Source organism: Aotus nancymaae, unplaced genomic scaffold (genome assembly GCF_030222135.1).
Source record: "Aotus nancymaae isolate 86718 unplaced genomic scaffold, 86718_ANA_hifiasm-v0.15.2.pri h1tg000046l, whole genome shotgun sequence".
Lineage (NCBI taxonomy): Eukaryota > Metazoa > Chordata > Mammalia > Primates > Aotidae > Aotus > Aotus nancymaae.
The window spans coordinates 14087241-14114124 of record NW_026988460.1 but is presented as its reverse complement, the minus strand read 5'-3'; the positions used below and the strand labels follow the sequence as shown (position 1 = coordinate 14114124).

General features: G+C 39.2%; 1 protein-coding gene and 1 long non-coding RNA gene across 2 annotated transcripts in view; one reads left to right on the top strand and one right to left on the bottom strand.

The window, feature by feature from the left end:
• Positions 1 to 26884, top strand: part of LOC105730756 (uncharacterized) — a 58861-nt gene that overhangs the window by 18125 nt on the left and 13852 nt on the right. The window lies entirely within an intron of this gene.
• Positions 22416 to 26884, bottom strand: part of ITPR1 (inositol 1,4,5-trisphosphate receptor type 1) — a 362730-nt gene continuing 358261 nt past the window's right edge. The window contains exon 62 of the mRNA XM_064361952.1: positions 22416 to 23769. Within this exon, the coding sequence (XP_064218022.1) occupies positions 23683 to 23769 (87 nt within the window). The 3' untranslated portion in view covers positions 22416 to 23682. The remainder of the gene's footprint in view (positions 23770 to 26884) is intronic.

Genomic DNA, 26884 nt, shown 5'->3' with positions numbered 1-26884 from the left:
ATGGTCTGGATATAGACTTCTCTTTTCTTAATAAAACTACCCACCAGAAAGTTGCATAAGCACATCACTAAGTGGCTGGGTGCTGAGGCTTACATGAGCCTTTAATACTAGTGTTTTGAGAGGTCGATGTGGGAGGGCGCCTTGAAGCCAGGTTTCAGACCTGTCTGGGAAACATAGCCAGACCTCCTTTCTATAAAAAGATTTTTAAAAGCTAGCTAGGCGTGGTGCACACACCTGTAGTCCCGGTTACTCAGGAGGCTGATTCGGGAGGATGGCTTAAGACCAGGAATCCAGGAGGTTGAGGCTGCAGTGAGCTGTGATCATGCCACTGCACTCCAGCCTGGGCAACAGAGCAGTACCTTGTCTCTTTAAAAAAGATACAAGGCTGGGCCCGGTGGCTCACGATTGTAATCCCAGAGCTTTGGGAGGCCGAGGCAGGTGTATTACTTGAGGCCAGGAGTTCCAGACCAGCCTGACCATGGCGAAACCCTGTCTCTACTAAAAATACAAAAAATTAGTTGGGTGTAGTGGTACGTGCCCGTAATCCCAGCTACTCGGGAGGCTGAGGCGGGAGAATAGCTTGAACCCGGGAGGCAGAGCTGTAGTGAGCCGAGATCCTGCCATTGCACTTCAGCCTGGGTGACAGAGTGAGACTCGGTCTCAAAACAACAACAAAACACCCCCCACAAACGTGTTAACTGGGTTATGTTAATGTAAGAAGTCAAAATAGCAAAGTTGTAAGCATGCCCTGGCTTAGCCTCTAAAGCAGGCCACTGACCAGCGGGGTGACCTTGGACTATCTGTGTCTCTCAAAGCCTGCTACTCAGCAGGACGACTGGGGGCCTGGCCACAACACTAGCTGCATAGATGATGCTCATGATTACTGCAGAACGTGCAGCACTAGCTGAGCTGTGGTAGAAGGATCTGCTGATGTTCCTGACATGATGGGGTAGGGGGTTCGAGTGATTCGGATTTAGCCATAAAATGGGAAAATCTGGAGCAGTATCTTGTGATTTCCCACTCAAAACGCCAAAGGGGCAGTATTGCGGCCCGTGACACCCACTTCCTTCCTTTTCCGGGGAAACGCCCCCTCGTCCACCAAAGCTGGCCCGCAGCGGCTCGCCGCCTTCCCACTAGAGCCTGCGGCCTAGGCGGCCTCGACCGCATCCCGCCCCCAGCCAAACCCCCCACTATGCTCACGCGCACGCGGTGAAGCCAGCGCCTGGGGCTGGGAAGGGAAGTGCCGGTGCCAGTCGAGGGTCCCGCGCTCTCTCCAGGGGGCGGGGCACGGAGGGGGCGGGGAAACCGCGAGGCCCCGAGTCGCCCTAGGCGGCAGCCGGGCCATGCGGAGGCCCACGTGAGTAGACTGCCCGCTGGCCCACGGGCTGGGGTGCGCAGGCGAACGGCGGGGCTGGGTTGAGGGCGGAGGTGGCAGAGGGGTGAAGGCGAAGGGAGTGCCTGGGAACAGGCAGCATACGCTTGGCGCGTTGCCTCGCAGCTGTCTGCGGGTGGGGCCGCCGCTTTCCCTTGCCGACGAAAGCTACTGACGGGAAAACCACGCGGGAGGGGAGCTTCTAGGCTTTGGCCCTGGCCCTTTTCCCTCAAAGGCCGCGGGAGCCTAGGGCCGAGGAATCCTGGCAGAGGCTCTGGGCATTATTACAGATGGTGATTGAGGGTCGTAAAGACCAGGCCTCGAGGCCCTCCTTGGCCCGCTACCAGCTGTGACCTTAGGCAGATCACTTGGCTCGCGCCTCAGTTTCCCCTTTTCCAGAGAGCTTGCTGCCTGAGAATGACCAAGAAGAAAAGAGTTCATGTCGCAGTCACTACCTGCCTACTGGGTATTTAGGTGCCCACTACGCCTTTGCTTTTAGAGCCGGTGTCTTTTGCGAGCACTGTGGTGGGTTTGTGCCCTGGCTCAGGGGCCCCAGGGCTGCCTGGGCCGCACTGTCTATGTGAGCTTGGCCCCAATTTCCTCATCAGGGCACAGAACTTGCTTCAAAGATAATGAAAAGAGGTGAAATCTGTGTCACCTTTAGTCCCTGGTACATAGTGGGGTCGTAACCCCGGTTTCAGGCTTCAGGCCACGCACAGGGCATGTAGCAAGAGCTGATCCTTTCAGAGGAGGGGAATGCAGACACTGACTGTGTGAGCCGGTTGTGCATGCCCGCAGAAGAGAGGTCGATTTCCACTCTGTCGGTGGCCAGGGAGAAGGAATGCAATTATTCATTTATTCGGTACACTCCCATTGATCCCTGCCTTAGAAAAAAAGCTGCTCAGTCTTACTTTCCAAATCTTTCTAGTTTAGTGTTAGAAAAGCTAAAGGAAGCATTTCACTGATTTTTTTTTCTAAATTTACTTATTCAATTAGTCCTTTTCTAATGATCAAGAAGAAAATGTGATTGATCTGTATTTGTGGAGGTTATTAGTGTACTGGAATAACTTGGGATAAAATAGTAATAGAGCTGGCCAAACCAGATAGACTTCATCTGTTAACTGTGGCTCTGTGTCGAAAGCTTGAAAAGTATTCATGTTCGGTGCTATGTTTCTCTCTCTCTCTCTTTTTTTTTTTTTTTTTTTTTTGGTCTCAAAAATACCCGTACCTCCATTGTCTCTAGGTGGTCCTAAAAGCTGTTTTTTGTAGACATGTATTTTGATCTTAATTTTACCTTTTCCTACCGTCAGATCCTGTTGCTACAGTTCAGAGAAAATCCATTTGTAGTAGTATTTAGAGGATAACCACGCCCTGACTTCTACAGAGTGTTGAGTAAATCAAACTACTGTTCTTTCTGGAAAAAACCTGCAGCTGAAACTGGGATTAGGGATAAAGAAACCCAGCTGGAGTTTGCCCGAGTGCTAGTGATAGTTTCTGTTTATGGTCTGTTTATCACACAACATGTTTCGCCAGGATGTGATTAGCTTTTTGTGAGCCTTTCATGACCGCACACAGTATGTGATGCCATGCATCTAAAATATGTACAAATAGCTGATTGATCCTGACCCCCTTGATTAACTGTCAAATGTTTGCTAAAGTTAGTGATTTGCCCACACATAGCTCCTTGTTGGGAAAAGCAGCCATTTCATTGATGTTATCTATGAATTATAATTTTAAAATAAATGATTGAAAGCATATGAGGTCTGGTCAGACGAGATCCACAGGGGGAAGAAGACACATATGAGAGAATCCAGGGTTTGACCTTTCCATTTAACCAGTTTTTCATTTTTGTATTTTAAACAGTTGTAGAGTTCGGCTGCTAATGGTCCAGGTTTTTGAAATTGACATAAACGAGCTAGTTGTCCTTGGTCTTATTATTTCAGTTCAGCATACATTATTTAGCATAGTATAAATAACTTCAGCAATCATAATAAACATTCATTGAGATTGTACCATTTATATTTACTGTTTAAATATGCCATTTTCATGATTTTATTTTACAGTTGACCTTTGAACAACGTGGGTTTGAACTATGTGGGTCCACTTATATGTGGATTTTTAAAAAATAATTTGAAAAAATTTCTAATAATGGAAATAATTGCTTCAATATGTTAGACAAATTTTTGTACATTTGTGACAATTTGAAAAAAGTAATGAACCAAGTAGCCTAAAATACTGAAAAAATTAAGACAAACGGGTATATCATGAATGCAGAACATTTAAGTAGATACTAGTCTAGTTGATCATTTACTACTGTAAAATATACACAAATCTATTATAAAAATGTAAAATTTATTAAAAAATGCATACAAACATCTATTGTGCATGGCATCATTTGTAGTTGAGAGAAATATAAAGAACAAAGATGCAGTATTATAACTGCATAAAACTAACTGTAGTACATACTGTACCACCTCCTACTGCTATTGCCATGAGCTCAAATGTTGTGCATATCCACTTAAAATGTCATTTGATGCTAATCATCTCTGCAGGAGCAGTCCATCTCTCCAGAAAATTGTGTGTCACAGTAAAAAGTGATCTTTTGAGGTTCTCATGTATTTTTCATTGTGTTTAGTGCAATACTTTCATTGCGTTTAGTGCAATACCTTGTATAACACCATGGGATCCATGCAATGCTGGAAGTGCTCCCAAGAAGCAGAGAAAAGTCATGACATTAGAAGAAAAAGCTGAATTGCTTTATATGTACCATAGATGGAGAGTTGCAGCAGCAGCTGCCTGCTATTTCAGACAGACAATTCATCTTGTAAACTTATGTAAACTTACGGGGTTGATATATACAGATAAATGTATTTTTCCTTATGATTTTTCTTAATCACTTTTTTTTTAGCTTATTTTAAGAATACTGTATGTAATACATATAACATACAAAATATATGGTAATCACCTGTTTATGTTATTGGTTAGGCTTCCAGTCAACGGTAGGCTGTTAGTACTTAAGCTTTGGTGGAGTCAAACATTAAACTTGGATTTTTGACTGCATAGTAGGCTGGCACCCCTAATCCCTGCATTGCTCAAAGGTCACCTGTCCTATTTTGGATACTGGGGGATAAAACAATGTTTATTATATGCCCTTCCACCTCTGGAAATCTATGGCATTGTTTTCACTTTTATTTTCCTCTAACATTTTTGTTGTTTTTTTCTTTGTTTCAAGTGAAATAACTAAATCTGACAATGTGTGTACTTAAAACAGATCCTTTGTTTAATAATGGGATCAAGAATTTTAATGCATAGCAACTATTTGAGAATCTTTTAATAAAATTGATACTGGATGATGAGGATTTTAAAACAAGGATTTTAGACGGAAGAAAAAGAAAAGTAATTTCTGTTTATCCCATTCTTTATTAAAATATATTTGAAAATGTAGGAAATTAGTAGTAGTGGAAAACAACTGATGAATAAAAATAAGCCATTATATTTTGGCCACCAAAGATTAGTTAAGGATACATATATGTGTATGTTGATTATCATTGTTTGATTTACAAAATGCTTTCACTTTATCTCCTATAATCTTTTTCTCCTATATCACTTTGGTGTAGGTATTGCTTAATTCATATAAGAAACGAAGAAAAAGCTTCAGAGAGGGTGAAAGGAATTGTGCGACATTGTCTGAGTCCAAATCCTATAATGCCTGCCACAATAATAAGAATGTCAGCATGGTGGGCACTGAATATATTTGACTGAGATTATGGTCAATGTGGTGGACTGAGTGAATACATCCAAATTATACTATGCCATTGACTGCTTTGTTCTGGTTTGTACCTATTGTAATAAGGGTTACTGAATTTAGTAATATTGTGAATAGAGTGATGAATGAGATGAACAAGTAAAGCAGTCCAGCTGTCATGGAGGTTGCAATCTAGAGGAAAATACAGAGAGAAAAATAATTTCAGTGTGTTAAGTGCTAAAGTATAAAGAGCACCTAACCAAGATTAAGGTGCTATGTAAAGTTTCCCAGGAGAAAGGCTCCCTTAACTGAAACCTGGAGGATAAGTAAAAGTCAAGAGAACACAGGAGGAGGTGGATGTTCTAAATAAGGGAATAGCAAGTGAAAAGACATAATGCAAAAGACAGCATCTGTTGTTCCAGTACTTGGGAAGTACAGTGTTAATTATTATAGATCTCTGTGTGTGTTGGGGCAATGAAGGAGGAAGTGGTGAGAGAGGAGGATAGATAAGGAGTCAAAGGACTTTGTGAGTAAAAGTTTTTGGAAGTAGGGTACAAGAATGCTGGGAGTGGCCAGGCACGGTGGGTCACGCTTGCAATCCCAGCACTTTGCGAGGCCGAGGTGGGTGGATCACCTGAGGTCGGGAGTTCAAAACCAGCCTGACCAACAGGGAGAAACCCTGTCTCTACTAAAAATAGAAAGTTAGCCAGGTGTGGTGGTACATGCCTGTAATCCCAGCTACTTGGGAGGCTGAGGCAGGAGAATCTCTTGAACCCGGGAGGCGGAGTTTGCTGTGAGCCGAAATCGTGCCATTGCACTCCAGCCTGGGCAACAAGAGCGAAACTCCGTCTCAAAAGAAATGAATGCTGGGAGCTTCAAAACTACAAGTAGGAGGAACTACCATTAAAAGATTGTTGCAGAAGTCCAGGTAAGAAATGATAGTTGTCTGAAAAAGGCTACTAACATTGCAGATAAGATGGAGAATGAAAAGGAAAGATATTCAAAAACGTGTAGGAGTAGAATTAATGGGGGTCTGATGATCAGTTGAATGGAGGGATAAGAGAAGGTAGTGCCTGAATTTCTGACTTGGCAATTGGCAGGATAGTACTTCTATTCACTGAGTGGGGAGACATAACACAGGGGTACAAACTTGAAAGGAAGAATGTGCAGGGGAAGATAATAAGTTGAGATTTAGACATGATAAGTAGGGAATTGTGTAATATCAAAGACATTAAGTAGACTTTTGACTTAGTGGATCTGACAATGACTTGGGAGATTTCAGTTGCAGACAGATATTTGGGAGTCATTGGGGGGATAATACTTGCTTCTGTCTCATTAGGATTGGGAGAATAGAAATATCAAGTATACTTGTAAGTTATTTTGAATAGAAGTATGTTTAATTTGCATGGCAAATCTGTAAGAAACCTCTAGGACGGGGAAACATTATTGCCCATAGAAGTGGCTAGCGACTTGAAGGGTTGCCTAATATATAAAGACATCCACATTTTTAAAAGGTGGAGTAGGTAGAGAAAATTTTAACTTATTTTTAAAAATATGCAAGGATTGTCAGGTTGGGTTAAAAAATCAAGACCCAACTCTATATGCTGTCTGCAAGAAGCCCACCTCAAATGTAAAGAGACAGATATATTAGCAGTAAAAGGATAGAAAAAGATATGCTAGCAAAGCACTAATCAAAAGAAAGATGAAGTGGCTATATTAGACAAAGTAGATTTCAGAATAAAGAATGTGACTAGGAAAAAAGAAGGACATCACATAATAAATAAGGGAAAATTCATGAAGAATGCACAAGCATGGATATGAATGGACCTAACACAAAAAATTGAAAGAACCAAAGGTGAAATAGACAAATTAACAACTTTCGTTGGAGATGTCAGTGTTCCTGCTTCAGTAATCCATAGAACTAGTAGGCAGAAAATCAGTAGGGATATAGAAAACCTGAACAGCCATATCAACCAATTTGATTCAGTTAAGTTTTAGAGAACACCCCAACAACAGCAGAATACACAAACTTTTCAAATGTATGTGGGAAATTCACCAAGTTAGATGATATTCTGAGGCACAAAACATCAACAAACGTAAATAATTGAGATAATGTAAAATATGTTCTCTGATCACAATAGAATTAAACCAGAAATTGATAATATCTGCATAATTCTCAAGTATTTGAAAATTAGACAACACACTTTTAAATAATTAGTAAGTCAAAGAGGAAGGCATAAGGAAATTAAAAACAAATTTGAATAGAATGACAATAAAAATACAACACATCAAAATGTATGAAACTAAGCTAAAGCAGTGCTTAAAAGGTAATATATAGCATTACATGCTTATATTATAAAAGAAAAAAAGGCCTCCAATCAATGATGTTAGACTCCACCTTAAGAAGTTAAAAATAGAAGAGCAAATTAAATCCCAAACAAGCAAAAACTAGAAAATAATAAAGATAAGAGTAGAAATGAAATTTTAAAAAAGATACTAAAACCAAAAGCTGGTATTCGAAAGATAAAATTAATAAATCTCTAGCCAGACTTATCAGAAGAAGAAGGGGAGAAGATATAAGTTTTGGTATCCAGAATAAAAAAGGTGCTATCACTATAGATCCTACAGACATTAAAATGATAAGAGAATATCCTGAATTATTTTTATGTCAGTAAATTTGATAACTTGAATCAAATGGACACATTTCTTGACAGACCGTCGAAGCTCACTTAAGAAGTACTAGGCAATGTAGAAACTTCCCCACACAAAAATCTGGTGGCTTCACTGGCCAATCCTACACCATTTAAGGAAGAAATAATACCATTTTTGTACAAACTTTTTCGGAAATGGAGAGAAAAGCTGGGCATGGTGGTTCATGCCTGTAATCCCAGCACTTTGAGAGGTCAAGGCAGGAGGATCACTTGAGATCTGGAGTTCAAGACCAGCCTGGGCAATATAGTGAGACTTCATCTCTACTAAAAATGAAAGAAAAAATAGCCGAGTGTATGGTGCATGCTTATAGTCCCAGCTACTCAGCAGGCTGAGGCAGGAAGATCACTTGAGCCCAGGAGATAGAGGCTGCAGCAAGCTATGATTGTACCACTGCACTCTGGCCTGGGTGGTAGCGTGAGACTCTATCTTGGAAAAATAAAAGGAAAAGGAAAAGCAGAGAAAACTTTTCCATTTTATGTGGCCAGCATTACATGATATCAAAACCAGGCAAAGAATTCATAAGAAAACTACAAGCCACCCTCATGAATATAGACATAAAAATGTTAAACAAAATATTAGCACATAAAATCTAGTATATAAAAAGAGTAGAAAATACATCATGACCAAATGACCCTTACTGCAAGAATATAAGGTTGGTTCAATATTCATAAATTAATCAGTGCAATTTACCATATCAGCAGACTAAGAAGAAAAAAATCATGTGATAATCTCAATAGATACAGAAAAAACATTTTACAAAAATCTGTCATTCATTCCTGATAAAACTTTCAGAAAATGAGGAATAGAAGGAAATTTCCTCCATCTGATAAATGGGATTTATGAAAACACCTAACATCATAACTCATAAAGAAAGATAAAATGCTTTCCCCCCTAAGATCAGAACAAAGCAAAAATGTTGGCATTCCCCACTCCTATTCAATATTGTCCAGGAGGTCCTAGCTAGTATAAGGCAAGAAAAATAGGTATACAGAATAGAAGGGAAGAAATAAAAATGCCTTTATTTGTAGATATCATGATTGTCTATGAAGAAAATTAAAATAATGTATAAAAAGCTACTGGATCTAGTAGGTAAGTTTAGCAAGCCCACAGGATACAAGGTTAATATATGAGAATGAATTATATTTGTTTATACTAACAGCAAACATCTTGAACTTGAAAACTTTTTAAAGTATTATTTACGGTAGCATACAGTTTACAAATTCCTAGGAATAAAGCTAACAAAACATGCATAAGATTCTCATGCCAAAAACTGAAATACATTGATGAGAGAAATCAAAGAAGACCTAAACTAGTGGTAAAATATACTGTATTCATGGATTAGGATTCTCAGTATTGTCAAAATGTCAATCTTCCCAAGTAGATAGATACAATGCAATTGCAGTCACAATCTCAGCAGTCTTCTTTGTGGAAATTGACAGGCTATTTCTAAAATTTATATAGGGAAGTAAAGAACTTAGAACAGCCAAAACAATTTTGAAAAAGAAAACTTTGGGGCATCTACACTACCTGATTTCAAGACTTGCTATCAAGTTACAAAAATCAAGACAAAATGATTTTTAAAAACTTTATGGTTAAAAAAGTGAGCTCTACCCTCTTAACAAATTTTTGTGTACAGTATTGTTAACTATGAGCACAAAGTTACACAGTAGATCTCTACAATTTTTTAATCTTATATAACTGAAACTTTACACCCATTAAATTGCAGCTCCCCATTTTCCCCTACCTGCCGCTGTTGGCAACTACTGTTCTACTTTCTGCTTCCATGAGTTTGGCTATTTTACATAATTCATGTAAGAAGAATAATGCAGTATTTGTCCTTCTGTGACTAGCTTATTTCACTTAGCATAATGTCCTTAAGTTTCATCCATGTTGTAGCACGTGACAGGATTTTCTTCCTTTTTATGGCTGAATAATATTCCATTATATACACACACCACATTTTCTTTATTCATCCACCAGTGGACATTAAGGTTGTTTTTTACCTCTTGGCTATTGTGGACAGTGCTACAGTTAACATGGGAATGCAGATATCTTATTTTAATTCTTTTGGATAAATACCCAGAAATAAGACTGCTGAATCATATGGTAGCTCTATTTTTAATTTTTTAGGAACCTCCATGCTATGCTCCATAGCAGCTGCATCATTTTACATTTCCACCAACAGTGCACAAGTATTCTCATTTCTCTACATCCTCACCAACAACTTGTTATATCTTGGGTTTGTTGTTGTTGCTGCTTTTAAATAATAGCCATCTGAATAGGTGTGAGGTGATATCTCATGCGGTTTTGATTTGCATATCCATGAGTGATTAGAAATGTTGAGCATCTTTTCATACACCTGTTGGCCATGTGTATGGATTCTTTGGCAAAGTGTCCATTCAAGTCTTTTGCCCATTAAATTTTTTTAAAAATTTTTGTTTTTTGATACAGGGTCTTCTTCTGTCACCCAGTCTGGTACGTAGTGGCAAAATCACAGCTCACTGCAGCCTTGACCTCCTGGGCTCAAGTGATCCCCCCTCCCCCATCACAGCCTCCCAAGTAGCTGGGACTACAGGTGTATGTTCCTGTGCCTGACTAATTTTTGTACTTTTTTTGGTAGAGACATGTTGCCCAGGCTGGTCTGGAACTCCTGGACCTCCTGGGCTCAAGTGATCCTCCCATTTAAGCTTCTCAAGTAGCTGGGACTACAGGTGTATGCTCCTGTGTCTGACTAATTTTTTTTTTTTTTTTGGTAGAGACAGAGTTTCACCATGTTGCCCAGGCTGGTATGGAACTCCTGGGCTCAAGTAATCCTCCTGCTTTGGCCTCCCAGAGTGCTGGGATTATCGGCATGAACTTCCACACCTGCTTTTGCTCGTTTTAAAATTATGTTATTTTTGTTTGGTTGATTCTTTTGCTATTGAATTGTGGCAGCTCCTTATCTATTTTGAATATTAACTCCTTATCAGACTTTTTGGTTTACAAATATTTTCTCCCATTATGTAGGTTGCCTTTTCACTGTGTTGATTATTTCCTTTGCTGTACAGAAGCTTTTTGGTTTGATGCAGTACCATTCGTCTATTTTTGCATTTGTTGCGTGTTTTTGGTGTCGTATTCAAGAACTCATTGCCATGACCAATGCCATGAAGGTTTCCTGTAATCTAGAAGTTTTATAGTTTCAGGTATTACTTTTAAGTCTTTAGTCCATTTTTAGTTGGTTTTTCTTTTCTTTTTTTTTGTTTTTGTTTTTTGAGACAGGGTCTCACTCTGTCATCCAGACTAGAGTATAGTGGTGCAGTCATAGCCCACTGCAGCTCGAACTCCTGTGCTCAATATTTATTATTTTTTGTAGAGATAGGGTCTTGCTCTGTTACCCAGGCTGGCGAGTTGATTTTTGTGTATGGTACAAGTTAAATGTCCAGTTTTATTCTTTTGCATATGACTATCCAATTTTCCCAGTGCCATTTGTTAAAGAGACTATTCTTTCCCCATTGTGTATTCTTGTCACTCTTTTTAAATATCAGTTGACTATATATTTCAGTTGATGAAGGGATAGACATATAGGTCCATGGAACAGCATGGAGTCCAGAAATAGACCCACACCAATATGGTCAATTGATATATATATTTTTTTACCTTTTTTTTAATTGCATTTTAGGTTTTGGGGTACATGTGAAGAACATGCAAAATTGTTGCATAGGTACACACATGGCAGTACACACATTTGCTGCCTTCCTCCCCTTCACCTATATCTGGCATTTCTCCCCATGCTATCTCTCCCCAACTCCCCACCCCGCACTGTCCCTCCCCTATTTCCCCCCAACAGACCCCAGTGTATAGTGCTCGCCTCCCTGTGTCCATGGTGCCAAGTAACTCATTGGAGAAAAGATAGTCTTTACACAGAATGGTGTTGGAGGAATTAGGTGTCCATATTTTTAAAAAATTAACCTTGATACATACCTCGTACATCTACAAAAATTAAGTAGAAATGTATCATAGACCAAAATGTAAAACCTTAAACTATAACACTGCTATAACTTCCTGGCCCATTATGGTGGCCAGATGTGGTTATTCAAATTTAGACTAATTAAAACAAAATAAAATTTAGAAATTCAGCTCCTCAGTTGTTGCAGCAACATATCAAGTTCTCAAAAGTCACATCTGGCTAGCTATACCCAGTGTCATCACCTTTCTGTTGTCACAGAAAGTTATATTCTACAATGCTATTCTAGAAGAAAACAGGAGAAAATCTTTGGAATCTTAGGTAAAGATTTCTTAGGAGGCAGTGTGAACCATAGAAACAAAATTATTGACAAATTGCTTTCATCAAAATTAAAACTTTCTGTTCTTCAAAAAGCTCTCCTAGCCAGATGTGGTGGCTCATACCTGTAATCCCAGCACTTTGGAAGGCCAAGGTGGGAGGATTGTTTGAGTCCAAGAATTTGAGATCAGCGTGGGCAACACACAGGGAGACCCATCTCAAAAAAAAACAAAAAAGCTTTGCTAAGAAAATGACAAGCCACAGACAAGGAAAAAAAATTGCAAAACATATATTTAGTATAGGATTGGTAACCAGAATATAAAAAGCATAAGTTTCAAAATTTTAAATTAATAACATAATCATAGCCTGAGAAGTCCTAAACATTTTAATAACAAAAGAAAGTAAAAAATGGGCAAAAAAAATTTGTACAGACATTTCACCAAAAAAGAAATATGGATGGCATATTAAATTTTCTAATCTTTTTTTCTTTTTTCAACCCTATTATGTTAGTGACTCATAACTTTTCTAACTTTATACAGGTACACATTCATTTTTAAAAAAATCAATAAAGGTTATCTGGTTGAGAAGTTTAGGATCACTTTCATTTTCTTCGTACCTCACTGGATCTTACTTCTAAAGTGTGAATCCTAGTAAATAAAACCTGAGGAAGAAATTCTGTAATGAGGAGTGTTTGTGTGTGTGTGTGTGTGTGTGTGTGTGTGTGTGTGTGTCTAAAAAAGCAAACATCTTTATATAGTCGTTTCTGGTTTTCCAAGAATAGCAATAGGGCATGTAAAAGGGGGCAACAGGCTCTTGGGCAATCATTTATAGCTTTATCAGTTTATATGAGCCTGTTAAAGAACTGACTTGTTCAGCCTGTTTGGACCATGAGAAAATGTGACCTTCCTAATTGTATTCAAATCCATCAGAGTTGAAAAGAAATATGTGATTTGTTTTTCTTGTCTTTAACCTGCCTAGATTTTGCCTAGGCAAATGTGGTAGGCAGAATAGTGGCCCCCTTAAAGATGTTCCTGTCCTAATCCCCCACACCCTGTGAATATGTTGCCTTACATGGCAAAAGGGAGATTGCAGATGTGATTAAGGATTTTGAGCTGGGGAGATTTCCTGGATTATGCAGGTTGGACCAGTGGAATCACAAGTGCCCTAATAAATGAAAGAGGAAGGCAGGAGAGTCAGAGTTGGAATGATGTAATGAGTGAAAGGCTCAACTGGCCATTCCTCTCTTTGAAGATGGAATCAGGTCACAAACCAATGGAGGCAGCCTCTTGAACCTGAAAAAGGCAAGAAAATGGATTCTCCCCTAGTGCCTTCAGAAGGAATGTGGACAAGCAGGACCGTAAGATAATAAATTTGTGGTGTTGTTTTAAGCCGTTAAGTTTCTGGTAATTTGTTACAGCAACAGTGGGAAACTAGTGCTGCCAACCTATAGGACTGTTCCATTTGTAATTTCTAAAACACAGGCAACTGATTATTTTTATTTAAATCGGGAGCACACATCATTTTAAGTTTCATTGCCAGTGCTACCCGGATCTCCAGTGAGCAGGTTTTTGACCCTTGCCCTTCTGCCCAACTCTGTGCAATAATCAGTTCAGAAAGTGTGCACACTGAATGTGCTAAAAGGGGTGTGAGTCAACCCAAACATTAACAGTCCTGGGCGTGTGGGCTGTGGGCCACCTGTACACAATCACCATAGTATGTTTGCACCACCATTTGTTTTTCTACTTACTGGTTGATGGACATTTGATTCGTTTCCAGTTTGAGGTGATATTAATAAAGCTGTTTATAGTTTGCATACAGGTTTTTGTGTAGACATGTATTTTCCTTTCTTTTGGATTAATACTTGGTGGTAGGATTTCTGGATTTTTTAGTAAGTTAGTTTATTTTTTTTTAATTGTCAGTTGTTTTTCAAAGTGGTTGTACTGTATTCTACCCATAATTATGAGAGTTTATATTAGTCCATTCTTGCATTGCTATAAAGAAATGCCTGAGACTGGGTAATTTATAGAGAAAAGAGGTTTAATTGACTCATGGTTCTGCAGTCCGTACAGGAAGCATGGTGGCATCTGCTCTGCCTCTGGAGAAGCCTCAGGAAACTTACAATCATGGCGGAAGGAAAATGGTGGGCCAGCACTTCACACGGCTGGAGCAGAAGGAAGAGAGGGTGTGGGAGGTGCTGCACACTTTTAAACAACCAGGTCTCATGAGAACTCACTCACTATACAGCACCAAGGGGGATGGTGCTAAACCATTCATGAGAACTCCACCCCTATGATCCACTTACCTCCCACCAGGCCCCACCTTCAACAATGGGGATTATAATTCTACATGAGATTTGTGTGGGGACACAGATCCAAAGCATATCAGAGTTCTAGTTTAAAATATAAGGAATGATACACAAAGAGCTAGGAAAGTTTCACTCACCTCCAAGTCCTTTAGCTCATTATGAAATTTCTAGGATTAGCTGAAATGCTAAAATTTGTTAAGTCTGGTTGGGAGAATGTAACTTAATAAGTGATTTACATATGGTTAATGTATAAATGAACCATAAGTATTCATTATCCAAAATGGCCATAATTTCTTTAGCCTACTTAAATGTGATCTGCCTCTTCAGGTATAGTCTGAGAACTGCCATACTACTACATGGATTGTTGAGGGATTATCTTTTAGCCTTGTTAGATAAGAGAGTGGGGTGGAGAGAGGAGTGTGAAAGTATATGTGGGTCTGAATTTACACATTCATAGAGACCATGCTAAATCACAGCTTTGTTACAGGAATTGAAAGGAGGAAGAGAGACTGGGATCCCCTGGTTAGAGGGAGCAGATAGGAGAATGTTGTGAAGCAGTGTTACTGGAACCAGAGGCATTATGATTAAGGGTTAGTTTATAGGATTGAATGGTCAGTTAGCAGCAAAAGAGTAGTGACTGCCTGATACTCAGTTCTATATGCACCTCCTTTTTGGGCCACTGCTAGATATTCCTTCCTTAATGAAAGACTTCTTGCCCTTGGCTTCAAAATTATCAAGCAGATTAAGTGAAGGTTCAAAAAGAATGGGTTTTTTTTTGTTTTGTTTTTTTTAACCTCTCAAAGGCATTGACCCTCTTTGGGAGGAATTGTGCTGCGTACTAACAATACAGAAATGAATTAGTTGCAGCTTTTGCCTTTAAGAACTCTGACTTTTTATTTCTTAGAACCCTGAGATCCACATCTCCCCCAGGCAAGGTGGGCAGGTGGAGGTGCAGGCACAGGAACTTAGCTAGATGGCATGTGGCATCGTGCAGCACTGGGATACTGAAGAATATGTATAATACATGAAGTCAGATGATCTAGCTTTTTTTTTTTTTTTTTTTAAGACAGAGTTTTGCTCTTGTTGCCCAGGCTGGAGTGCAATGGCACGATCTCCGTTCACCACAACGATTCTCCTGCCTTAGCCTCCCGAGTAGCTGGAATTACAGGCATGTGCCACCATGCCCAGCCAATTTTGTATTTTTTAGTAGAGATAGGGTTACTCCATGTTGGGCAGGCTGGTCTCGAACTCCCAGCTTCAGGTAATCGGCCCACCTCAGCCTCCCAAAGTGCTGGGATTACAAGCATGAGCCACTGCACCCAGCCCAAATCACTTCAACTTTCTAAAGAAATTTCTTATTCTGTAAGATAGGGATGGATCAGGAAAAAAAAAAAAAAGCCATCTTAGAAGCCAGTTTGTCCCAGAAGTGGAAGCTAAGGGTGATAGAATAGCCTTTTTTTAGGCCAAGGTAAGGGCTTTATCTAGAGAGGAATGATTGGGAACTGAGGGCTAAAATTGCTCTGCATAGTAAAGAAACAGCAAAAATTTTTGGTTTTTGGGCTTTTGAGGCTGGAAGGAAGGTGTTTTTTTTTTTTTTGTTTGTTTGTTTGTTTTGCTGTTATTTTGCTTTTCTTTTGTTTGTTTAGACAAGTGGGAAACTAAAAGTAGACCTCTATCTGCCAACAGGCTGAGAAGAGAAGTTGCTCCTCCCATGGGTGAGAAGGAAGGGAAGGGAGCTTTAATAGCTGAGTCTCAATTTTAAATTGTTTCCTGTTCTTTATTGTAATCTTCTTCTACTAAAGATCTGCTCTTCACAAAACCCAGATGATAGTGATGCATAGAGAGCTATGTCCACACACTAGTGAAATAAAGAGGGGAGATGATGAGAAGGAAAGAGATTTGGGTTGGAATCAGGATTTAGGATGAAACAGTGACAAGGATGATGAAGAAGGTGTAAGCATCCTCCTTAGAATGTACTTACCAAACTTGGGTCTGCCTACCCAGAGCAGCAAAGCCAAACACTGATAATGGGATTGCAGGGAGAGAAAGTGAAGCATTTATTGCAGGGCACCAAGCAAGGAGGATCAGGCAGCTCATGGTTAAGACCTGAACTCCCAGATGGCTTAAACAGGTAAGGTTTTTAAAGGCAGCAGGGTGGCAGAAGTTACAGGCAAACTCATAAATCAATACATGAGGCTACACATTGGTTTAACCTAAAAAAGGTGGGGCAGGAGTGGAAGGGTGTAGCCCATAGGTTATAGGTAGATTCAGGGATTTTCTAATGTGCAATTGTTTAAGGAGGTGAAGCTTTGTTGAAAAATTTGAGGTCAGCAGAAAAGAATGTTAGCTCTGGCCTGTGGGCGCTAACCTCCTCCAGGCCCTTCAGGAAGAAATTTAGAACAAAGAACAGTGGTCAGAGTTCGATCCTCATTTCCCCCTCATCTGAGGTTTACTTGCCAGCTGACGGCATTTCTCCTTTGGTAGTGGTCTAGGTTTCTGAAATACAACTCAGGGATATATGTTAAGATGCTATCTGTAGTTTCTTTAGGGAACCAAACATCTCATCACTCTAACTTCTTTGGCTATCGTTTTAAGGTACTCCTCTTTTTCTTTTCTTTTTTCTCTTTTCTCTTTTTTTTTGAGACAGTGTCTCATTCTGTTGCCCAGGCTGGAGTGCAGTGGTGTGATCTCAGCTCACTGCAGCCTCGACTTCCCTGGGCTCAGGAGATCCTCCTGAGATTACAGATGTGTGCCACCATGCCCAGCTAATTTTTGTATTTTTTGTAGAGATGGGGTTTTGCCACGTTGCCCAGGCTGGTCTTAAACTCCTGGGCTCACATAGTCTACCTGCCTCAGCCTCCCAAATCATGAGCCACTGTGCCGAGCCTACTGTTATATTACTTTATTGCTTAACAAGTTGCTTATTTACTTCGCAGGGCTAGCTAGGTGCCTAGAATTGCCCTTGAAGGAATTCAAGTTTTTTTTCCTTTATTTTCATGCTCGGGTTGCGGAGGCGCTCACGGGCCCCCAAGGTGGGGTCCCTGCTCCTTCTCAGGATCCTTCTCAGAAAGAAATTATTAAGGAGGCTCTGCATCTTCTATAGTTATGTGAGATATGGTATAGAATTTCTATTTGAATGTTAAATGAAAGATAGTACAACTTAGGACCATTCAGACGCCAGGGATAATATCTACTTAAGGTTTGGAGGTTTAAATGAGAATGTAAGAAGGCACTTCAGAAATTAAGGAAATGCATTGTCATTCCTAAGATAAAACATTTTTCTGTAGAGATTTATTTATTTATTTAGAGATGGAGTCTCACTCTGTTGCCCAGGCAGCAGTGCAGGGGCACAATCTTGGCTAACTGCAACCTCTGCCTCCCGGGTTCAAGCAATTCTCCTGCCTCAGCCTCCCAAGTAGCTGGGACTAAAGGAGTGAACCACCACACCTGACTAATTTTTATATTTTTAGTAGCGACGGGGTTTCGCCATGTTAGCCAAGCTGGTCTCGAACTCCTGATCTCAGGTGATCCATCCACTTCGGCCTCCCAAATTGTTGGGATTATGGGTGTGAGCCACTGTGCCTGGCCCAAGATTTATTTTAAAAAAAGAAGTCAGATTTGAATGCAGCACTGCTGAAAAATATGAGAATAGTTATCTGGAGGTCATAAGCTGTATGAGAGGTTTCTTTATGCATTTATTCAGTTCAAACTGATAGTTACAACATAATTTGGATATAAAGATAAAAGTTTTTTAAATGACTGGATGTGGCCTCAATATGTCATGTTAAGACATGTAGATTTAGGATCCCACAGTAATAACATCAGACCCATTTAGTGGAAACAGAAAGAAGCTTTTGGTCATGCAGTAGTTAGCTGAGATTGTGAACAGGTTTGAGAAAAAGGAAATGGTTATGCTGCAAAGGAATGGGAAGTAACGTATCAGCTTATGCCAGACTCTTGGTAAGATTATCTTTCTTGATGCCCGTTACTGCCCAAAGGAGTATGTGGTAGCATCTCTACTCTTGAGATAGGGGGAACTGCACACTAAAATGATTAGAAACTTGCTCCAAGTTATAACATTTCAGTAATAAAAATGGTATCAGAATTCTTACCCACCTCAAGGTCCATGTTCTTTCCGTTCCACCATGTTGCTATGTGGGCTCTGACATAGACCTAGCACCTAAGCCTTGTGTGGTTCAGGTCTCCTTGTCCCAGTTTTATACCAAACCTTAGTTGTTTTTCTGCAGAGAACTTTTAGAAAAAGCTTCTCACAAGACTTTATGAGATACCATAGGTCACAAGTATATGACTTATGTTCAGGAGCAAACAGGTTAAATTCTTGGATTGTCTGAAGTTCCATTTACCTGGGACCAACCATCTATGACGAGGCCATTATAAAAGTGCTGGCAAACTCTTTCCATTAGTGGCTCTTGCATACAATATGCACTTACGTTGTCGGACTCTGTGTTGTTGTTCAGAATTCACCTTAGGGGTTTTCTCAAACTCTGCATTCTTATTCTATGGTGGTTTTTAGCTTTCTTTTTTCTCTCCAAACTGGGTGGATGATGCAGTTTCGCTTCTAGGTGTTAGGATTCTCTTTCACACTGGTTTGTCATGACCTTAAAGTATTTTAAGATGTTCCTTTGGTAACTTTTTTTTAATGTCATGCCCCAGTAAGCTAGAGATTTGTTTTACCAAATGAGTTTAAAATACCAGGAGCTGGAGAGTCCATGGCATTGTCTGAGCTGACCAAATGTAAAAACCCATCAGCGGTCTACATTTTTATTTTCTCAATTTTGGTAGATTTTTTTGGTTCCAGACTTGACGGCTTGTTATGCTTCTGAATTGGCCTTCAGGTTGTAAGAGTTGCTTAATGTGGCATATGATACCAAAGATGGAAAAAATGTTTGTTATGATACTTATAATCATCTTATTACAAATTGCCATCATACTCTCTCCTGTGAGATAATTGATGAGGCCTAAACGTCGCTCTGAGCTGCAACCACCCACAAAAACCACACACACAGTGTTTTACTCAAAACTTTACTTCAGCTACTACTTTGTGATGCAAAACTAGTGGAATTTTGGGTACTTTCTGTAAAATTGAAATCTTTATGGGGGTTTTCCAACATTCTAGTTGATTGTTAAATTATTAGTGTAAGGAACAAGAGCAAGGCAGAGTTTGCCAATGAACATTGACTTTTGTGGTAGGAGAGGACACCAATGTGCACTAAGAAGCCACCTTGATTGGGCTGAGGATGGATTCTCCCTTTGAAAAATGCAGTTATATAAGGGCTATTTACAAGAGATTTGTGACAGATAAAGAGTTTAGGAGCTCATCGGCTGCTTATCTTTGCCACAAAGTTTTCAGTTTTGACAAAATGTTCAGAGTCAATACTTTCTAATGTGCAAATCCATCATCTCATCAAAGAGATTTGAAAAGAAAAACAAATCAATCTGTATTGTTCCACATGTAGGACAAAATAAAGTTCTGCAGGAGCGCTTTCTGTAAAGGGAGAACTGTTATGGGAAACTGATGACTGATATCCCCAGTCTAGAAGGAAGATAGCAGGTGTGGGACCAGCCCTCTATATTTTGCTTAATCAGGAGACCTTTGTTTATTCTGGAGCTGAGTCCTTGGGCACGTTACTTTACTTCTTCAGGGCTCAATTTCTTATCTTATGTAAAATAACTTTCACTTCTGCTATATGGTTTGGTAAATACAGCATAGTGTTTCAGCCTTCAATAAGAGTCCTTTGTTATTATATTCTCTCTTATGTAATGGTGACTTTTACTGCCATATAATTTGCCTTCTAACAAGCACGTTATCAAAATCTGTAAAAAAAAAAAAAAAAAAAAAAAAGTTTCGCAGAAACCCAAGCCTACTTCTATGAGTATGTAGTTATGCTTCTAATATTGTTTTGAAGGAGTACATCTCCCTTCATGCAGCTCAAAAGTCAGGCTGAGGGTCTCATTATTAGCCTTAAAATAACTATCAGAAACTTTCAGGCTGTTGCCCATTAACACTTTATCCAAGCCGTCTATAGTAGGAGTAAACAGAGATCTACAATTGAGTTTTTAACAGGTTATTTCCTTAGTTTACTCTAGAGATCTTAATAATTTCCCAATTGTACATGGCATGTCAATGCAGAACTTTCCAGTGAACTGGATGGGACTTGGGAGACAAACAGTTTTGTCTACTTTGCTACTGCAAAGACTGAGTCGCTGATTAGCGTCCACAGATAAAGTATGCTTGCTTTATAATTTATGTTAGGAAGTACTCATTTAAACACAGTGAAAGAGCACATTTTGCAGGAGCAAAATCAAGCAATCCATTTTCAGAAAATATAACCAAATAAAAAAATCGGCTGAAGAACAATGAATAAGGAACATGAACTTGAAAGCAAACTAAGTGAATAGTATCAAGTTTTTAAAGAATGAGATTAAAGTCCTATTTGTATACTAGGGGGCACAGGAAATACAGATAAATACAGCTCTAGGAGAAAACTGAACAGGATGGAATATCATTTAGACCTTTAGGACTACAGCAAAAAGAGTGGAAGCTTTATTTGTAGAGAGAAACAGGGTAATCACTACACAATTTTAGGGGCATGAAAAGGGTAAGATCCCATAAATGTTAGAGAAGTGGAATGGAATTTCCCAGACCCTTTAACAAATGATTTAGTTTGGGAAATTTGCAAATACTTGACATTTGAATTGGTGCCATGGCAAACTTTTAATATTAAATAAAATGGCTTAATTAAATAACATGGCTTTCTCGCATGTTAGCGAGTACTACCGTACTTTCACCCTGATGACACTGATTCTTCATCTGGGTAGGTAACTTTGAAGGTGACTTGGACCTTGATCCTTGAAATAGAGGTGTTGGAAAGGCACAATGTGAAGAAAGTAGGCAGAATTACAATTACACATCAAAGGCCACCGGAGTTTTAACTTCAAATTGTATGTTTCAATTGTACTAGCTTTAGTGTTCACACCCAAATTGCAAGGGTAGGATCTACTGCATGGAGGGTGAGGTAGCATTCCAAGTTCATTTATTTTCTGCTGAAGCTGGCACATTGAATAAAGATTTATATCTTAAGTGACAGGATTCAAACGGAACATGACAAACCTGTAAAAGCTGCAACTTGGCATGTCAAAGCAGAACTTTCCAATGAACTGGATGGGACTTGAGAGACAAACCACACACACTGCCACATCGTGTTGGGCAGTGCGAGAGATCAAAGAGAAAGCCCAGGGGAAGAGCAAGTCCTTGCTGGCTGACGTGTGCGTTGTGGGGGTTAGCATAGATTGCCGTTTTGCTTACAGATAAAAGTAGGTATCTGTCTTGGGCTTGCCTTACGACGGAAAAATTTTGTGGAGACAGGCTGTACTGACTGGAAAAAAATTGTTTTTAAGTTATCAAATGTATAAAGTGGAAGCATTAGTTATGAAACTAGCCATTTAACTGGAATTTAATCCTGACCCAGTTCCCAACATTGGGTGGTATTATTTACCAAAGCACAGAGAAAATTCATGTCAAAAAGAGCAACCAGGGCAAGCACTGCTTTGAGTAGGGAACAGGTTTTACTACATTGGGACAGGTGAGGTGGCTCTGTAAAAACATTTCACACTCTACTGAAGGACCCTAACCACTGGGCATGAACTAAAACAAACTTCAACTGTTGGCGATACTTCCACATTGCATACAGCAAATTTAAGATCCCCCAGTGAAAGCAGAAGAGACAGAAAATTTAGTAGGGCACTCCCAACAGCCTGGCTGGCAGTCATTAATCCAGAAGAATGAATGAATGTTGTACTAAATACTCCCAAATGTTTGTTCTAATAGTTCTCCTCAGAGTTGTCATAACAACAGCAAATGGTTTTAATAATCAGGTAAACATTTTCTGAATTAACCTGTTAAACCAATTGTACTTCAAACTGATCCTAAAGAAAGTATATAATTGGAATAGCAGTTAAGTCACAAATGCCAAATGAAAGCCACCAGCCAGTCACTGTATATTATTCTGCATCATTTATTAAATATTTTTATATATGCATTTACAAACTTTACTCAGTTCAGAACTCTGCTTTCAATGCATTTTTAAACTTTTTTTGCAGAGAGATTCTCTTGTAAAATGAGATCCATGTACAAAACTAGGTAACAGATATAAAAGTTTCCTTTCATACTTTTCATCAATCAAGAAAAGAAATCATGTGACAAAGAAATAAAACCAAAATGTGGCTCTTTCAGAAGAATAACATGTCCGTGTTCAACTATGACTTCTAATGAGATAGTTCGTATTTCATCTTTATATGGATGTATATAGTTTTAATACTTCTTAGCTACTGTAGTATGTTGGTTCAGATGAAGAAAAAAAAAAACTATTGTTTGGACTAGATAATCTAGAAACCATCAATTATTCATCTCTTAATAACGTGACATCAGAATTTACCCAAGAGATGACACTGATTGGCCAGTATGCATTTATCCTGAGCACTGCATAAAAAGTTCCCTTTAAAAAATTCATTATCTTCTTCACAAGCTAAAGTATGAGCCTCTAATTTGGCTCTCTTATTTAAAGAAATAGTTTAAATGATCATTTTAGAAGCTTAAAAGTATCTTTGAAACTAAAGTTGCTTTTCTTAAAATGAATGCTGATTTAACAGTTCATAGACTTGGAGCATTATCACTATGAGACGGAGGCACTACTGCCACTAACAATGAGAAACAGCATCACCATAGGATAATTACATGGTACAAAATGCCCAGGGGCCTGAAACTCACTATTAATATAATTTTGGCAGCAGCATCATTTGATATTTAACCATTTATTACATAGTATTAACACACCAGCTTCAAAGTTGTGCACTCCCTTTAGAACACTCGGGAGTTACAAATTTATTGTGATTGCATAATTCGTATTGCACAGTTTTATAAAAAACATAAATACTGTCTATTCTAGTTTTAAATACAAAATACATGTCATATACTTTTAAATCTATAATCTGGTTCAAGTGCAAATCAGGTGCTTTCTGTTAGTCCTTCCACAAAAGGCATTTTTAATATTTTTGGCACAAATGAAATGTCATCATGCCAACAATTCTAATTACAATACATATATCCAAACCTTTAGAGTAGCAATCATATACATACAGTATAAAACTGAGTATTTACAAATGTATTCAGCATAAATGTAACCTTCATGGGTGAATGAGAACTCATTAGCCATACCCACACTAATAATAATTATAAAAGGTAAATACAATTCCTTTCTTTCATTTGCTTATGCTGGTTGTTGTGGGTTGACATTCATGTGAGGAGGATGTCCTAGAAGACCAATTCTTTGTTTCTGCTTCCTTTGTTCTGTCATCTGGAAAGTTAAAAAGTTTCATCATTAGACCCAGATACTTCCTGCGCGTCAAATCGCATACTGAACCATAGATTTACCTCTGTGGTTATGGTTTATACTGAAACCCACTTTCTACAAATAGTGTACCATCACTATATCAAACACACAGCACTTCAAAAAGGGCATCTTCTTAGGCAGAACTGGAAATTCTGTGACCTAGTCATGCAATGTAACATTCAGAAGTATTGCTTGCTACTTGTTTCATAAAGAAACAAAAAACAATGAAAGCACAGGATTCTTTGTTGTTTCCCAAATCCATTTCCAAATGATTTGAAGACTCATTGGAAAATGGTGGCTTTGTACCATAGTAACAACACGCCACACTATCAAGAAAAGCAGTGTTTAGAATCCTAGGTTTGAGAGGGAGGGTTTATGTCCATAACTTTTTCAGTAGGTCCTGATTTTTCTCTTCAATGACTCTTGAGCAGTTGGTGAGAGAGAAAAAATTACCTAGCACAACTAGGAAAAGGAGAACTGTTCTCAAATCTCTCTGAGGTCCAGAATGATTAAATGCTGTAAATAATGCTGTGGCCATTCATGGTATCTGTTTTCTTGTCCCCACCCCTCCCAGTAGATACTGAGAGAGACCATTGCCTAAGACTAGTTCAAATGAAAAAGTGCTTTCAAAACCCCAAACAAGAGGTTGATTCTATTCATTTGGTTGCTGAACTAAATATATTATCCTGTTGATGGGTCTCTAGATCTGTTCTAGGTATTTTAGGGCATACTTAATTCTGCCTCTGCATTAAGACTTTTCTTAACCCAGTTAGTCTTAGTTTTGGATTTAAGGCTGAGGATTCAAGTCAACTGAGATAAAAAGGCTATACGAAATATATATGTTAGATAAAATTGTTGTTTACAAGTGCTTTAAGGTCCTACTCCTATGTTTTTAGCTTCCTAAAATTGTAGAGAAATTAGGGTAAAAAGGCTTTGAAATCAGACCTACTTTCTAATGGTTTTGTCATTTTACTTATCAAAGTCTGTTTTTTCATCCATACAATCAGGATGATAATTCCTAGCTCATTGGTGGAGAATTGAGAGGCTACATGTAAATTTCCTAGCATAGCATCTGTCACATAGTAGATGCTTTAATCTCACTTTTCACTTGAACTAATTTTTGGTACAAAATATCTGGAGAGAACATAAAACAAGACTAATTTACCTAGGTACAATTTTAATGTGGTTATTTTTTCTTCTTCAAAACTAGCATTATCCTCTCAAATCAAAATACTATTTTTAGGCTTCTGTGGAAGTGCTTTCTCTGTTATAATTTAGATGAGAAGATTTACAAGGACTGAGTATTTCCAAAAGGTAGCTTTTAATAAAGGTTTTTTTTTTTTTGAGTAGGAGTCTCATTCTGTCACCAAGGTTGGAGTGCAGTGGCATGATTTCGGCTCACTGCAACCTCCACCTCCTGGGTTCAAGCAATTTTCCTTCCTCAGCCTCAGCTGGGATTACAGGTGCATGGCACCATGCCATTATAATTTTTTGTATTTTTAGTAGAGACAGGGTTTCACTGTGTTAGCCAGGATGGTCTTGATCTCCTGACCTTGTGATTCGCCTGTCTCGGTCTCCCAGAGTGCTGGGATTACAGGCGTAAGCCACTGCACCTGGCCAATAAAGCTTTTTTTTTTTTTTTTGAGACAGAGTTTTGCTCTCGTGCACCAGGACGGAGTGCAATGGCACGATCTCGGCTCATCGCAACCTCAGCCTCCTGGGTTCAAGCGATTCTCCTGCCTCAGGAGGAATTACAGGTATTCACCACCATGCCCAGCTAATTTTATATTTTTAGTAGAGACACAGTTTCTCCATGTTGGTCAGGCTGGTCTTGAACTAGAGACCTCAGGTGATCTGCCCACCTTGGCCTCCCAAAGTACTGGGATTACAAGAGTGAGCCACCGTGCCTGGCCCCAATAAAGCTTTTTATAAAGAATTGCATTAGGAAATTCCAGCTAGCTTCTGAAGTTTCCTTAGGTGAGTGACATCTTTAAAGGAAGTGTTAGACACTACACTGTACCCACAGATTCAGCTGAGGAAGGAGAACCTAATATGACACAAGAAATAAAATCACAATTAGGTTAAAATTCCAGTAATTCATTTATCTTACTTCCCAATAGTTCAGATGTTTAGTTGAGATTTTTCTCCCACAACTCTTCCCTTGGCAGGTAACTTTGAGAGGGAATCCACTACAACTTAGCTAAATTTGGATAATCTCAAGTGTTCAAATTGATTTAGAAGTCTCAGTGTGCTCAGCCAGGCATGGTGGACTCATGCCTGTAATCCCAGCACCTCGGGAGGCTGAGGTGGGCAGACTGCTACAGCTCAGGAGTTAAAGACCAGCCTGGGCAACATAGCGAAACCCCATCTCTACCGAAGGAAAAAAAAAATAGCTAGGCATGGTGGTATGTACCTGTAGTCCCAGCTGCTTGACAAGCTGAGTGGGAGGATCACTTGAGCCTGGGAGGCGGAGGCTGCAGTGAGCAGTGATGATGCCACTGCACTCCAGCCTGGGCAACTGAGATCTTGTTTTGGAAAAAAAAAAAAAAAAATTAAATCTTGGTGTGCTCAACCTTTACTGAAGGATACTTTTACTCAAAGCTTATATTAAAGCTACTGAAATCTTTCAACTCAAAGTTGAATGTGAAAGTTGGCTATTAAGACTTTTTCCCCTGCTGTAATTTCGCTTTAAATAACTACTTGTATTTGAGATGACCTTTTATGTATGCATATTTTCATCCCTGTTTGTTAAATCAGCTCTCCTTGACTTTTCAATTTGTCAGTCAGTCTTTCTCTTAAACTTGAAGAAGGCTCTGAAACTTTATAGCAAAGAGTCTTCAGTTGGTGGCCTGGCTTCCTTATCACTTCCACAGCCGTGACCTGATACCTCAGTTAGCAGCCCTATTCATTTGTCTTTTTAAGATAGAGTGATCCCATTACCCACCCTTCCTCCCTAACCTTAAGGCTCCTACTGATGTGGGTTAGTGGCCAGTTCTTTGCTCAGGTAGTCATAATTGCTGATCCTTTTAAGTACCAGCTACACATCTAATGTTCTTTTCTGTTTCCCTAGAAGAATGGT